Here is a 16,255-nt window from a genome sequence, read left to right on the forward strand (position 1 = left end):
GGAAAGAAATAATACGCAACATCAAATGCAACCGCACACAAGTTGGACAAGAAGGAAAAATAATTCAGTGGCCCCATTTAAGTCTATTTTTAAAGGACAGGAGGAAATGGAGATAGGCTGAAAAATCACTATTTAAAACCTTATCCAGACTTTTTTCTGAGACCAGGAGGTTTTGCTGAGTGCGTTTTGTCCATACTTACATCAGCGCTGATGTTGATAGATAATATCTGGTTAGCCATAGTAATGATGTGTGGCATCACTATCAGTTTCTCCACAGTTACCTGAAAAAACGCCGTGGAGGGACAGCATCACGAATAAGCAGAGCCATTTTAGTACAGCCTACAGGGTTCTTTCACAATTTTCTCCACTTGCAAATACTTCTAAAGGGGACTCAGACTTTACAGTTTCCATTTAATGAAGTATCTCAAATGCACAATTGCTCAAAGGGAAATCCAGGACTTGGTATGAATCATTTGCAATACAAAAACCACAGTGGTGGCCTTGGTTTTCATTCCTTGTGTCCAGCACATCTGAAATCAAGTTTCTATTAATAGTGTCTCCAGTTGATATAGGTGGTACAGGGCACTTTCCAGGACATAATGAATAAACAAGTAAAGCTTAGCCAGAAGCATAGTAGATACTTCATTCTGTTCTAATAAAAAAGCTTATTTCTAAAGGCAGAGGAAATGTAAACTGCAGCTACTGCACAGAGAAACTGGAACGTAAGGATCTGACAGAAATTCTAAGAACTACCATAATCACTACTTTTGTGTCCAAAAAGTGATCAAAATAAGTAGTTCAGCTCGTTGCCAAGTTGTTGTCGTCAACTGCAAGAAAAACAGCGCTTTGCTGCCTGCCTTACCGCTGCTGAAGCGTAGATATGGTGCTTCACGAGTTCCTGGAGCTTATTTATGCCCTATGGAAAGAGGAGAGAATAATAACTGGGCAGCCCTTCAATGCTCAGGAGTGAGATGAGGCAATCTCATTTTCTTTTAACAAATAACTGACAATGCCAACGTACTACAGCAGCAGCTTCACTTGGAAAATAAATTCCTTCTTGTTCCCCTACACAAAGGGGGGATGAAAACCCAAACCCTCAATTCATTAAACAATCTGGCTAAATCTCATTGCAGGTTCCACCAGCATTCAGTTGTCTACCAAAGCCTTGCAGAAAGAGAGACATGGGTTAACCAGCTCCAGGAAAGACAACTTGCAGCAGTGACCAGACACCTTGCGCAAGCTACGCCAGCATAGCCCACTGCAATACATCTAGTTCAAGATGTGTTAGAGGATTATGAGCCCTCACCTCTGTGAACAGATAAATGAGCCTTCCGTCTCTTAACTTATCCACACCATCATTGCTGGGTACAAACACAGTAAAGGGGCCTGGCCCGTCCAGTATTGCTGGCAGGCCACAGTTCTGCAAAAACAGTAAAAGGTTTCATCAATGGACACAGCATGAGTTAGCAAGGGAGATTCATCAGAAAGGGAGAGGAAACTCTAAGCAACCCACCAGGTGTAGAGATTGAAAAGCTAGTAGGGACAAGTGGCAAGGCTTGTCATCTAGCAGATGTAAATGCCATAGAAACAGGCTGGGGCTGACACAGAACACGCTTACCTCCAGGATAGTTTCAAATCGGCTGAAGATCTCCATGGAAGCAAGGATCTCCCCAATGGTTTTCTGCGAGAAGATACAAAGAGAAAGAAAAACATTCTTATTACAGTGTGTATGCTCTTTCAAAGGCATGGCAATCACTGTATGTCCTGAGGTATGCAGAAAATGATAATGTCCTCCCAGCAGGAAATATTAATGCACTTATTTGCTATGAAATGAGAGACCTTACTCATGAAATAAGAACTCTGCTTATCTAAGCACTGTGAAAGCATCACTGCAAGGACTGGATCTGCCTTGTGCAGTGTTGTTAGCTACTTTTAAAGGTATGTTTATCTGGAGCTGAAAGCAAAACAAATAACCTTTTTCTTTAAAAAATGCCTTGCAGATTTAAGGATCTCAACCATGGAAATGGATATTTTTTAAGTATTTATTCTACCATGCCATAAAACAGAAGTAGAAATGCCTGCATACCTGGGGGTTTCCAATGTTGTCAGCATTACTTTTTTTCCTTAGGGTGTCAACAATATGTATAATACCATTGGCTGCTGGGAGATCCGGCTGCAGAACATTGTACAGTTCCCCTGGCGCATCTTGGTACCGAAATGATTTGGTGTATGCCTGGGTAACACCACAAGGTTATTTTCATGTATACATTCGTGGGATCACAACAGATCTACATAACCATTGGGTTAGCGAGGTGAAGACACAACTGGGTTTACTCTGGAAAAAGTAAATGTAAAGGATGCCCTCAGTGCAGAACAAACATCTCACCCCTACATGACTGTGGGCAGTACGTCCATCCTGGAGCATTCTGAAACCTTATCAGAGAAAGGAGACCTAATCTGGGACAGTCATCTCCAGATTTAGGTTTGTGTGAGCTTGAACGCTTGTTCCCAGCTGTGGAACGTGGCAGGGTGCCTCGATCAGACCTGCTGCACTGAGCTGCCAAGCACTAGCAGAAAGACAAGCTGCCTCCTGGGCACCAAAGCACAGCATTGGGCAGCAGTCCTGAAACTACGGCTCTGACTGAAGCTTTTATCAGCTCCTAAAGCAACAGTGTGTTCCATAACAAAGCCCAGCCAGGCTCTCCAAATTATAAGGTGCGCATTTGTCCTTCCAAACTGTACACAATCATGCACTGAAGGTGGGTGTACAGAGGTACATGAGAGGTGCACCTTTGAAGTGAGCCCCAAGGTGCAGGTGCTGCAGCCATAGCCTGTGTACAGGCATGCACAGCTTCTCTTCTCCCTGAACTGCTCCTCCCTGCCCTGCACTTCAGCTCACATCTCTGGGAAGTCCGTCTGAAACAAAGGCTTCCCAGATCAAAGACTCCTGAGTAAACAAACAGGAAAGAAATGTGTAAGGCCCATTGATAAGTCCCTTCAGATGCCCCAGCTCCAAATAGCACTTTGTACTTTTGGTGCAGGCAGGGTGCATGCAGTACAACCCAGACCTCAAGGCCAAGGTTGGAACCTCAGAGAGGAAATGTCCAGTTCTCCCTTGGCCAGCTGTGAGTGAGCATACCAGAAACGTGCAGGATGGAGAGAGAACAGTGGGTGCTGGAAAACATGAGTCAGTTGAAAAGGAGAAAAGGAACCATTAGGGTAACTGGAAGAGGAGAGACTCAGCATGTAGCTGTGTCTGGGAACATGAGCTCCAAGGAGAAGCATTCAGCCCAAAGGGTGACTTTGCTGCAGAATATTCAGCTGGTAACGTTGCAGGGAAAAGCTTTCTTCTCCAGAATGCATATGCAGACTGTGGAAGCATCTTTCCCAGGTTTAGGAGTCAGAGCAAAGGAACAAAGAAGTGACTATTAATTTTTGACTAGACGTAGAGCTGTAGAGAAGAAGAGTTTTGCCCTGATAAGGAGATTATAACCTAAGAAATCCATGACACCTCCATCTCTTAAAACCTCATTATTTCCTGTGAGGAGTGGAAATGAAACACTGTTGTGTTCACAGGCGTGATGAACACAGAAAAACTGTTTTCTTGCTAAGAAAGCACACTGAGGAAATGATGTGCCCAAACTCCAGTCAGTCCTACATGAAAACTGCAGTGCTGGACTTCAGTTCAGGAGTTCTTTACCTGGTTACTGAATGTCAGCCGATGTCCTGACAAGGTCCACATAGTCTTGGCTTTAACCATGTCTTCTATCAAATGCAGGCCGGGAACAACGTGCATCCTGCACAGATCCGCAGCAGTAGTACCCTGTGGGGAGTAGGGAGCACACAGAGAACAGAAATGACATGCTCTTCCAAAAACTCCGTTTAATTAAAGAGCTCTAACATTGCTATAACAAAAAAAGCTTTGCAGATAATGTTGAGCTTCTCTCTTCATTTTGCTTCAGTGGAGAAGCACTGTGGTTTTCAAAGTAATGCCAGGGATGTGACATCCTCTGTGAGACTGCAGCTAACAAGGCAACAAGTGGCCCTCACAAGGGAGTGCTCCTCTTAATACTGTCCCATTTGTCACCAGTTTTTACAGGCTGCAGAACTCGGGCAGAAAGAAATCTTAAGGTGCCAAACCTTTGCTAAAAGCAAGCAAACTTACGTTTAATTCCATTTTATCATTAATTGGAAGAAGGGAAGGTACGAAGACAGTGAAAGGCCCGTATTTGGTCAGCAACACTGAACAACCAGAAGCTGTAAAGAGTGATAACACAGCAAAGTTACTTGGAAGTGACCCACAATTGTCCATCTGCACACTGTTATCAGTGGCTCAGCAACAAAGTCCCTATCAACAAAGGTCATTTGGTATCAGGTCCCGCTGTGCTGGAGTTAGGAGCCAGAGCTCATAGTGCAGCTGCCCATATTGCAGATTGCTGTGGAAAACACACTCAGAAATGAGTGTTGGCAGCACTCGTATATAACAGGGACCGCTGAGCCTGCAGAGCAGTGCAGGTGGAGGCTGGGTGGTGGTTTGAGGGAATCAGGCTTGGCTCACACCCCACAGCAAGTTTTCCTTCTGTGGATGCGGTGCCTTTTTCACCAGGGCTGTCAAATAACCAACACATCCACTGCATTCTTTGCAGCTGCCTCCTCCGTTCAGAAGCCAGTGCTGGTAATGTGAGTTCTCAGACGTGGTGCGTTTAATTGTGCAGGCTGTGGGCACGCACTGTCAAAGCTGTATTGTGATGAGAGGCTTTCAGCCTCTTGCTGACACGCTTTGCCCCCCTTGGCTTAATTCCCCAACCAAATTCAAAAGGCACTTACCAAACATCTTCCTGGCGACATTTAATTTCCTACTGAACGTTCCACGAGAATTATGCTTGTTTATCTCACTCATGAGGTCTTTGTAGCAGCTTCTCCCATCTCCAATCTCCCCTTCTTTACACACGCAGCTGGAGTCAAGAAGGAAAGGTAACTAAACATTATGAAGTTCTCACACCACTTTGGACAAATGTGAGTAGGACAACAGCAGCATCTGCATCTGGAAGAGTAATTGCTGCTAAAAGGTGTACTTCAGAGCTTAGTAATTGCTGCCTCATCCAAAGGATGCAAAATAAGATGCATGCCTCTGGAGCGCAGCGACCTCTGCCCCTAACCAAAGATGAAGATGCTTTCTCAGATACAATCAACATAAGAGCAGCCTGCTTCAGTGTTTTGGGTACAGATAGCCACTATGTATTTATTAATGCCTTTCTAACCTGTTATTAATCCAGTGTCAGTCACTACAGCATCTGAAAACGTGCTGCCCACAAATCTAAGTGAAAATCTTGTGAACAGCTCTTACATGACCCCTGAGCTTCAGTGAGAAATACTGGCCCCAGCACACCGCTTGGCTTCAGGTTGCTCTGGAATTCAGGAAGGCCTTAAACGCTCTAATGACTTCAGCAGAAAAGTTTATCTACACGTGGAAACCTCCGTCCTGATTCACGCCCCAGAAGGTCATTGCTCAGAGACTACTGGAGATCCCTGGCCAGTAACTGACGTTATTCCCTGCTTGGGTTTTTTCAAGCACCAGCTCTGCTCTCTGGCTGTGGGAGTATTAAATGAGATCTGGTGTTTCTTCCCTCTCTTCTGTCATTCTGCAGCTCCACTTCTTGCTTCTCATTTCAATCTCTGTTTCTTTAAAATGTAGCTAATCTGCACTTGATTTCCATTCTAGCTGCAGAACGAGCTTTAAAAGCAATCGTGGAACTGGCGTACCTGGGATTTCCATGGGAATTGAGTTCACACTTGGAGGAGAAATCACAAAAATACGTCTGGCAGCCATTGGCAAACGAAGAACATTCCAGTGAAGGAGGCCGTGCCATCATGCCAGGCTTGCAAACACAAGACGCCTAACAGAAGACAAAGAACTGATTACAGAGATTACAGATCGTGGTATCTCACCCTACAGACTGTGCCACCAAAAAAGTGGTCTGACTGCAGCATGGAAGGGGAGGAGAGCAGATCTGAGCTCACACAGTGGGGAGATCATTGGGAGAGCTCCCACACTGTTACCACCCTTACCTCTCCTGGACCTTTGTAAACACAATTCGTTGTGTTTTCTGGGCAGCCTCCATTGTTGTCAACACAGGGGTTTATGGGCTGGCAAACCCTCCCATCTCCTTGATATCCTTCTTTGCACGTACACTCATACTTTCTCGGTCCAAGAAACTTGCACACAGCAAAGGGGGAGCATGGAGAAGAGGTGCAGGGATCCTGAGCTGAAAAGAGACGAGAGGTGTGAGAGAGCATCTACATTTCTGTTTTCAATATAGAACCTATTGAAACTTGGTGGAATGCCAGAAGCTGGAGGGAATGGAGGATAAGGAATTTATGTGATTAAGGTTCTACAGTTTCCCATGAAAATAAAATAGCTTCAGATGGCAGTTTGGGTGGGTTTGTTTGTTTTCCTAATTTGAGGAATTTGGATGGCACATTCTTCGTTCCACACACAACTAAATAAATACGAGTGACAGAAGGAAGATGCCTGGATTTACTCCTGAATTTTCATCATGTCTGAGGGTGTCTGAAAGCGGAGTTTGGTCAGCAAGAACTGCAAAAAGCCGGTGAAAAGAGAGCTATTGCTCCTACAGGATTGCTCCAGGCTATTACACTTCTGCAGTAGCCGTTGTATTCATGGTGATCACCCAGAGGTGCCAGAGAAGGAGGCAGAGGACCTACTATGTCTCTCACCTACACAAACGCTGCCACTTTTCCTGTAGCCCAGCTTGCAGTTACACATCGCAGTCCCGTCCTTGACCACGCATTCACTGTTGGCCTCACACCTCACATCTCTGCAGAGGGGGATCTCTGGAATCACACAGCAAAGAGTTTCCCTTGGAGCAAGCAGGGCACTGCTGGAAGACACAACTTACCTTACAAAATGCATGGAAACAAAGGCAAACGTGGCTTCCACAGGCCCAAGCTGGCATGAAAACCAGGGGCTATAAGCAGTGACAGACTTGCAGCTCGGGCAGTGGGGTCCCACAGGGCTTGGAGGGAAGGGGTGACATACCAAGTTTCCATAGAAACCCCCTCTCCTTCTGGGACACGTGCATCCAGGCCCGTCTCACAGTTACCTCTAACAGCCCCTCTTCAGCTCACGGTGCATTTACCTTGGTCACACCTGGGGCCGGTGTAGCCTCCATAGCAAGTGCAGCTTCTGTTCCCAGCGACCTCGCTGTTGCATTCCCCGTGCACACAGTCACACACTGAAAGTCCAAATAAAACCTGGCCTTCAGCTTCAAGGCAGCACGAAGGGCTCCAGGCTCACATTGCCTATCTGCCCTGGAAATTGGCACCCTGATGTCCCACCACTTATCCACTGCAAGTATAGCTCACTTCAGAAGTGATGCCATGCCAGTGTGAAAGGAGGCAGTGTTAAGAAGATCTACTGTATGTGAGATCCAAGCACTGGGGACACTCTGTGAGTGCAAGCACTGGGATCACACCCATGTCATCTGTGTGGATACAAGGGAAACAGGAGATGGAAGGCTGCCCTGATCATAAATTGGTTCAAAATGATGCATGCGAGTAGCAGTACTGTCTGTATTTATTTGTAGGGGCAGCAATATGAATGGAGAGGCAATTGGAGCAGTGACTGGAATTTGAGAACAGCTGGGAAAGGAGCCTGGGTTGCTCCAGGGCACGTGGCATGTGGGGAAACTGGGATAGTCCTGGTAATGGGAGAGAGGCTTTCCAATAGGAAGAATGGACTGATTTGAATGGAACGCTGAGAATCATTTATGTAATAGGACAGCATGAAGGGCAGAAAGACAAAACGCCAGGACACCTGCTATTCAACACTGCCAGCCGGCATCCCCTCCTCCCTGCCAGCACCCTCCCTCACCCAGCTTCCCCTTTACTTGCTCTCAGGTGTTTCTGTGGAGGTTTCAGTCCTCCTTACCTGACTGGCAGTCCGGGCCAAAACGGTTTCCATCTCGACAGTCCTGGCAGGCAAAACCACTGTACTGCTCCTAGAAGGGGCCCATAATGTGTCATATGTTATTTTTCTACACCACTGCATTGCTGCAAACATTGCCGTAGCTCAAAGTATCTCCGCATTTCTGCTATCCTCTGGCAGCCAAAGCCCTGCAGTGCCGGAGTGGTTGCCACCAGCCCCACACAGAGGGGTAAACCCACACCCACAGGGTGTGCAAAATGCCAGCAGAACTCAGATGGGCTCCGAGGAAAGAATCTCCGGGTCACAGACAAGAACATATCAGCGGGTGTGTGATATCCCTATGGAAAAGGAATTCACTGACGCTCATGGGACATTACGCATTGATTTCATAGGGCCTGAGGACCTTAACTATGTATTTGAATTGATATAAAGTCCAACCTCAAAGTAGGGCTTAAGAGGAAGGATTTTTGCTTGTCCTTTCACAGTGCCATTAATTAAGGGTGCTGCAAAAAGGGGGAAGTTTCAAGTCTGTCCACTTTAGAAACGCTGCTTTATATCGTTCACGTGTACAGCAGTTGTTCATGATTCTGCTGTATGAAGACTAGAACCGTAATGGGGAAAAAATGGAAAAACCCCCACAACCAGCCCTTTCCTTTTAGTCTTTCTTGATTATCCAGAGAGGGGGAGGAACTGCTGGCCGAGGAGCAGCACATCCTTGGGAAGCGTATCTCCCAGCTCTGGTTACTGTGTGGCTCATCAAGAGGATTTCAGGGCTTCGTGCAGCCACAAGCAGACACTGATTATTGCAACAGATCAGAGGGTTAAATTCATACAGTTCTTTCTTAATTTCTTCCTAGAGATCCCTCCAAATGCCATAACCTCACCAACAGCACCTAGTGCTGCTGCAGAGCACGCTGCTCCTCCACAGACACTGATGCTGGAATAAAAGAATCTGCGACCAACCCTCCCAGCAGAAGGCTGGCCTTCAGCACAGGCTGCAGCACAGACAGCACTCCGCTCCCTCAAATGGGACAGACCCCCTCAGAACAGCCCATTCACTGACCTTGCAGATGCAGGTTCCATTTCTCTGTATACCATCCAAGCACACCCCGTGACTACTGCAGGGATTTTCAGAGCCTCCAGGACATTCTAGCGGGCAAGAGGACAGATAAGGTTAGATTGAAAAACCTAAACTGCATCCCTGGTTTGATCCCTTCTGCCCCTGGGCGTTGCAGCTGTGCCAAAGCACAATGGCTTCTTAACCAGCAAAGTCCTCTAAGGGCTATTTGCACCTTGGGCTGGACTAATGCACATATGGCACAAGAACTCCAGACCAGAGGGACACCAGAGAGAAGCATCTTCCTTCCTCTTCCTTTGGAAACTTTCTTAAAGAGGAACAAAAACATCCCTTTCCAAAGCATTCTTTTTAAAGAAGAGACAAAAGGAAGTTCCAACAAAAGGGGTTATGTTACGTGCTAAATGTAAGCGGATGCAATCCACGTGAAGCAAAGAAATTGCTTCAGCATTGTCTTTTAAACCTCCTAGACAGATAACGGAGACCACGTGAGTGCTTAGAAAGCAGGAGCAGGAATCATGAGAACTAACCAACTCGAGGCATATTTAATGCCTCCTGTTGAAACTCTTTTTGACTTACTGAGCAGCTGGAAGTATTGCCAACAAAGAACTTACCGTAACACTCTGTGCCCCAGAATCCTGGGCAGCACTTTTTCTCCTCAATTTCCCTCTTACAGATGTGATAACACCCCGGCTGGGAGAGGGTGTTTTCTCCTAACTTGACGGTGTACCTTAAAAAGAGCAATCCAAGGTGATTACCACACGAACACCCCACACACTAGTTGCAGGTTTCTAAGCAAGCACGCTGCTGTGCGCTCAGCTCTGAACGGAAGAGAACTTTTCCCTGCCCCAGAACACGCAGACGGAACTTCCCCTCCGGTTACACCTTCCCTAGGGATGCCTGCTGACTTGGACTCCGAAGACTGGCTGTAAGAGTTCTGCCAGGGATGGGTGTGAGACGGGACAAGGCAGTCTGAGGGCATCCAGACAGAAACTGCAGATGCTGAATGGTTCGATGGCACAGAGACAGAGCAAGGCTCTCCAGAGTGACCTTAGAGTCTACAGCTAAAATGAGCCCCCCCGCCACAACCAATAACACTCAGAAAAGCTGCCTGCACTCGGGTTATTCTCACACTTTGTTTTATTGTTGGCACAACATCCTTCCCCAAAAGGAACTTGGAAACTGACTTTGGATTCGGTCTGACTCCTTTATAAGTCTGAAGCTACTGCACAACTGCTACAGTTAATTTTAAAGTGTTTCTACAGAACAGTGAATCGCAGAGAACAGTGGACAATGGAGCTATATATTGCATTGCATTCACTACTGAATAGATGTGCAAACAATCTATAGTGTCTCATTGTCTAGAAACTTATGGATAAGTTCAGTTTTCCTTCACCGTACAGTGCATAGCAGAGGTAATAAAACAAAACTGTGACTTCTTACCTGCAGCCCCTCACTCCGAGTCCTTGGGTGGCCCTCACCCAGCCCTTGGGACAGGACATCCTTGGCACCACAGCACAAGATGTACACGCTGTGCTTGAGGTAAATGTCATCTTGACGTTGCATTTCATTGATTTTAACTTAAAAGAAAGAAAGAAAAAAAGAAAAAAAAAAAGCAGAACAAAAATGGAATAAGTTTGAAACTGGGCAGTTTGCATTTTGCCAACTATTAGTATCTTAGTCAGCATTGCATCCTTTCTGCAACCACCAATGGGGAGGGCAGTGAGCAGAGGGATGGTTTGTGATGCTTTGAGCCTGTGGGAAGGACCTCATAAAGGCAAGAAGATCAGGGAGGAGACCTGGATAATAAATATGGCTGGTGATAAATTCAGCACAAGTACCTCCACCTAAGCAGAACTACTTCTTCTTTGGGGCTCAGGCATCCTCTCAGGGCTTTTCCATACCCTTGTACCCTCCAGCTCTGCCTCTCCAAAAGAAATGCAGCCAGAGCAGATGAGGAAGATACAGCCTCAGAGAGAGCAGGCATCATTGCATGCCAGCTTGTCACTGGAGCTCACAGATGACTCTCCTTGTATCCCTAAACAACTTGAGCAAAGCGACTGCACAGGAGACCTCTTTGCTCATTCTAAAAAGAGAAAATGTTCACCGCTGATGATGGCAGGGAAAAGCTGGGAGGCAGGAGTTCTGTGTGTCCCCAGAGGTCGGAAAAAACCCACCGATCTCCTGCAATGTACCTCTACAGGCACCGCATTTTCGAGAAATAAAAGCATTCGATCAGATTCTGGAGATCACTACCTGGGCTACTTTTATGAAGCCAATCCTGAACAACACCGTCAGTGCAGCAGCTCTCCTGTTGCCCAGAACACCCTGCTTTGGATTCCCACCAGCAACCTCAGCCCAGCTCTGCTTCCTTTGAACCCGAGTAAGCCCAAGTGCAGATGTTTGCCTCGGGACAAAGGAGGAAGTCCACAGCTTCCCATTCCCACCTTATCAGCAGCCCAGGAAGGCCCTCCCAGATGACAGCCAGCAGACCCTGTCAGGAAAACCTCCTGAGAGATAACCCCGTGGTCCCAGCTCCGCAGGGACAGCAGCACAGAACAGTTCCCTGACTCACACACATTCCCTCTGCCTGGAGCTGCTGACCTCTTCCTGCCTTCCTGGAGTTACCTGCAGCCACCCACGCAAAGATGCTTCCAACAAACCAACCAGCTCTTGTGCTTGTGATGGTCCCTCACGTGGATGTTCATTCCTAGTTGTGCATCTGGGGCACTTTGATATCCACCTCCTTCAGAAGGACTCCCTTCCCTGCTTTGTAATTAGCTTGAAAACAGTCTGAGATCCTCCCGATACATCTCCCCCTGCCCTGTGACCCAAAGCTTCACCAACTCTACGTGCGTTTTTTGCTACACGTTATTCAGTTTTTCTTCTGCCCACCATTGGGCACTCCATTGCTAAACAGAGAAGGATGTTGTGAGAGGAGCACTTCCTCCCCGATGGCACCTGTAAGTGTTTGCAGTTCATTTTCAGAAGGAAACAAATCCTCTAAGACAAGGCAGTTGCCGTGGAATCCCCCCACCCTGAATTCCTAGGACACTCAGGGAAGCTCAGGCAGCTTTCCAGTAAGACCTTCCCCTTTTTGGAAGGAGATGTGCTCATGTCAGCAGCATCCAGTAGGGGGAAAGAGGAAGAAAATAGCAGCATGGAAAAAAAAAAGTCTCTTCTTCTTTGAGTGACAGAAGTGATGAAGTTGCCGTTTTCTGGAGTGATTTGTTTGCTTGGAAAGCAGAAGAGAGAATCGAGGGACGTGAAAGCAATGGTTTGGATGCTCAGGCTTTGAAGAGGACGAGATGGAGGCCACAGCTGGAGTCACAGGGCGCTGCTGGGGCACAGCCTGGTGGAAAAAAGCCACGCTGCTCCTCTGGCCTTATCTGGGACCACTCCACCTAAGGCTGGAAACGCTGGGGATGAAGCAGCGGGAGGGGACGTCTGCCTCTGCATCACAGCACGGCTGCCCATGGCACAGAGGACCCGTGAGGTCCCTGGTGGCTGTGACAGGGGAAGGGGGGGAGGTGAGAGCAGGCACTGCTCCCTTCAGATGCTGTGAGCCTGAACTGCACGTTGGTTTGGGTGCAAAGCAAACAGACAGGAAAGGCTAGCTTTATTCCCTTCATTTTCTTGTTTTATCACATCCTCCCAAATCATAACTCAAATCCTTCTGCAGGACAAAACTCCAGGGAAGAAAGAAAAACATATTTGGACTTCAGTGTTGGGCTCCAACAATCCTGGGAGCCAGTTCTGGAAACAGCCATTATCTAATGAATCACCAAGTTTCCAGTGCTTTTGCCCTTTACAAAACAAAGCTGCAGACATTTGAGTCACTGCAGTCATACAAGAAGTTCTCAGGAACACTTCAGCCAAGCAGACCAGCAGCTCTTGCACATAACAACACTTTGCATTTTCCCAAGAAAGATGCTTCTCAGCATGAGATGAGCAGCACAGCTCAGAGACATTTAAGACAAAGAACCTCCTCTCCCTGCCCTGCTCCTTCCGTTCTTCCTCCAGTATCACCTGCACTGACCTCCCAGCAGTGAAACTCTGCTCGTTCTCACACCTGCTGCACCTTCTGCACCAAAACCCAAACCAAGCTGACAGATCTGAGCCACCAAATCAGAGCCCTGAGATAACATCACTGGAAACCAGCTGCCACAAACTCTCTTCTCTCTCTCTATGGCCCCTTCCAAGCTCCTGCCAAGCAATGGAAGCTTCTGGTGGCACCTCAGCACTTCTGTCACAGCCACATTCAGTGGCCATCCTAAGTGATCTGAGACGACTCCAGCAGACCCTTGTTTTTCCTTACTTCCCATGACAGCTTTTCGGGCGTTTCTTCCCTCCCTCCAGAAGAAGGGAAAAGGAATCCAAAAGGTCATTTTTTCCTACAGCAAATCATCTGCCCAAGAGGCGACTATAAACGTTCCACCGCTCTCTGTGTGATCACTCATTACCCACATTTTACTGCTTCACACCCAGGCGGACACCTCAGGGATGACAGAAACCAGCGACGTCTCAAATGAAGAGACCAACATTTCTGCTGGCAGCAGCTGAAGGAGCCCCACTCTGCATGCACAGCATGGGAACACTGCAACCTGCCTGGAAATGATGCTGCCAGGCCAACAGAGAGCTCCAGTAGAGTCACTTCTTCAAACCATACTTCTGCTCAAGTCACCATAACTATCCTGCAAGTCCAAAAGGTTCCCAAGGTTCTTACCTTATTTAAATGCTTATTAGCCATGTACAGCCCTCAAATTAGCCTTGTATAGCCTATGAACATGCCATATAAATAAACAGAAGCTTCTACCTAAATTTCTGACACTGAAGAATCTTTCCAGCACTCTGACCTTCCTCAGGTTATGTCTCCCAGGCTCAGAATCATCTTTGCACATCTGCCCACCCCCCTCAGAACTCTCTGCCATTCAACACAAGGGAATCCTCCCACAGCTCAGATGCCCAAGGAAGAGGATTTCCAAATGCCTTCACACAGCTTCAGACTTTGTAGGGCAGTTCATTCCTTCAACAGCAGAAAAGACAAGGGTCAGAGCAGCAGGTGGCACAAATACAACATCAGAGTGAATTCTAGCCAACAGAAAGGGGATCACACGCTGCAGAACCGAGACGGTAGACACAGAAAGGCATCCTACACTCTGCTAAGTGCTAAACACAGGAGTGGAGGTAAAAGAATTGAAGGAAATCTTCCCATTGAAGGTCTGTGGTATTCCTCCCTGGGGAAGTGCGAGGAAATGTACCTGAAACTGATGGATTCTCCCTGCTGTGCATCAACAGCTCATGAGATTTTTGGAAGCGTTTTAGAAAACCCTCCAGGGACACGCAGGGACCTGTGCTGAGAGATCCCCAATGATTTTCTATCACCGCTATCTATTGCGTTCAGTGCTGACCATAAGCACAAACTGAACCTGATCAAAAATTCAAGCAACCGGCTTCAGCCTCAAATGTGGCTCTGCCCTTTAGGCGACACCCGCGTCCACCCCAGAGCAAAGAATGCATTTCATGGGCTGAAGGTCCGTTCTGCTTGCTATTCTGCACCCAGCAAAAGGCACGTGAAAAACAGAGGTTGGAGAAGACAGTTCCATAACACACAAACCTATGTACGTGAAGGGCTGTTTGAGGAGCATTTCAGCTACAGCTGGCACACTTACCTTGAGGGTCTCGCAGTCGGCCGTGGGAGTGCAGCACGCTGCTAAGAAGAAAAACAGCAGCCCAGGAGGACGCATTTCCATTCTCCTGCAGGCAGGACCCTTCCCACAGAGCAGTGCTGGAAGAGGCTGCAGTTTCTGTAGGATAAAACCTCCTGCTGGGAATCAGATCCAAGACAAAGCACAGGTCAGCAGTGAGCAGCGTGAGACCATTCTTGCACGGCGCTCCTTGGCTGCACAGCCTTCGAACGTGGATCGAGTCCTTCTGCCGCCACCCCTCAATCAGTGCTGCCTTTTTCTTTCTTTCTGTTCTCTTTCTAAGCGCACAAGCAGAGCTCCTCACTCAAAGCTTTACTCAAAACAGGAACGACGACGGATTTCCTCTTACATATCAGTTCAAAACAGAAGGAAGGAAATCCTTAGTTTTCAGCTAATTGGAATGAAAAGAGGTTAACTGTGTGCTCTGCTGAAGGCAAATCCAAAGGGCAGATTCGGATTCACATGGAGGTGCATTGATTTCATTTTACCAGCCAGATCAGCTCGCCCAGAACCTGCCCAGCAGTGCAGCCAGCGACTGCCTACCCCAGTGTGTGCAGGAACGAAGCGACGCAGGTGTGAGGTGCCCTTCAGAGCAGTAATAGGAGCACATCCCAACCAGAGCTTTGGGCAGCGGGTGGTGCTCATTTAAAGCATTTCAGTTGCTCATCGAGACCAACACCGCATTTCGTAGGCGCTCTGTGAGCAGTGGCAGAATATACGACCCCCCAGTCTCTGCGGACACCTCGATGCACCCAAATTGCTCCCCAGAGCACCTGGGAGATGGAAATTCCTACAGGTGGTTTAAAAAACACACACTACCTGAGGAGCTGCCTGACAAAGAGCGAAAAAAGGAATTCCTCCTTTTGAATATCACAACTGCTGACTGAAAACTGATTTTATGTGGCCTTTGTTTCCCACTGTATGGAGCAGCCTTAGGATTGCTTCTCCCGTAGCAAATCCCCCCGAGCAATGAGGAATCCTTTGGTTTTGAGCCACGAATAGTACAGGAAAGTGCAGAATGAATCCAGGATGGGAAGCGACTCCTGCATTTACATTGAGAACATTCATATTTTCTCGTTCCCTTTGCAGACACAGACATGCATGCTAAGACAGAAAGGCTGTAAGAGCTGCTGTACTTACTAGTGCTGTCACTTGGCTGTCACCTCTTCCCCCATCCTACAGAGCAGCCGACACGATGAGGAGAAAGCAGGTTCTATAGCCTGAGCCAGCAGGAAGCAGACGAGGCAGATGTACCAGCCCACGGCCCAGCCTGATGGCTCAGCCCACTTGTCCCATAGGAGGACAGCCCAGCACAACACTGCTCTGGGCAAGGCCAGGTGCCCACAAAATGCTTTGTACCCCATGGAGCCGTGACATGAGGAGGCAACGCAATGCACACCGGTTCTGCTGGGATATCAGCATTGAAAAGGGGCAGTTTGTAGAATCCCCAAGGTTGGAAAAGACCTGCAGGAGCAGCCAGTCCAGCCATCAGCGGAGATATCCCTGTAGAGGGGGAGCACCAGA

The 16,255-nt window shown here is 47.6% G+C and overlaps 1 protein-coding gene across 2 annotated transcripts in view; it reads right to left on the reverse strand.

The window, feature by feature from the left end:
• Positions 1–15,925, reverse strand: part of STAB1 (stabilin 1) — a 41,961-nt gene extending 26,036 nt beyond the window's left edge. Inside the window, exons 1-18 of one of the 2 annotated variants that reach the window (XM_072347486.1) lie at positions 15,872–15,925; positions 14,696–14,850; positions 10,467–10,603; positions 9,638–9,753; positions 9,012–9,097; positions 7,952–8,021; positions 7,161–7,256; positions 6,739–6,855; positions 6,070–6,266; positions 5,764–5,897; positions 4,828–4,955; positions 4,166–4,257; positions 3,701–3,823; positions 2,087–2,233; positions 1,619–1,681; positions 1,307–1,420; positions 863–916; positions 201–281 (exon numbers count right to left, since the gene is read on the reverse strand). In XM_072347486.1, coding sequence (XP_072203587.1) covers positions 201–281; positions 863–916; positions 1,307–1,420; positions 1,619–1,681; positions 2,087–2,233; positions 3,701–3,823; positions 4,166–4,257; positions 4,828–4,955; positions 5,764–5,897; positions 6,070–6,266; positions 6,739–6,855; positions 7,161–7,256; positions 7,952–8,021; positions 9,012–9,097; positions 9,638–9,753; positions 10,467–10,603; positions 14,696–14,776 — 1,836 coding nt within the window. In that variant the 5' untranslated portion in view covers positions 14,777–14,850; positions 15,872–15,925. Of the gene's footprint in view, positions 1–200; positions 282–862; positions 917–1,306; positions 1,421–1,618; positions 1,682–2,086; positions 2,234–3,700; positions 3,824–4,165; positions 4,258–4,827; positions 4,956–5,763; positions 5,898–6,069; positions 6,267–6,738; positions 6,856–7,160; positions 7,257–7,951; positions 8,022–9,011; positions 9,098–9,637; positions 9,754–10,466; positions 10,604–14,695; positions 15,036–15,871 lie in introns of those variants that run through there. The other variant, XM_072347485.1, reaches the window with a different exon arrangement.
• Positions 15,926–16,255: the final 330 nt, after the last annotated feature.

Source organism: Excalfactoria chinensis, chromosome 12 (assembly GCF_039878825.1).
Source record: "Excalfactoria chinensis isolate bCotChi1 chromosome 12, bCotChi1.hap2, whole genome shotgun sequence".
In the NCBI taxonomy this organism is placed as follows: domain Eukaryota; kingdom Metazoa; phylum Chordata; class Aves; order Galliformes; family Phasianidae; genus Excalfactoria; species Excalfactoria chinensis.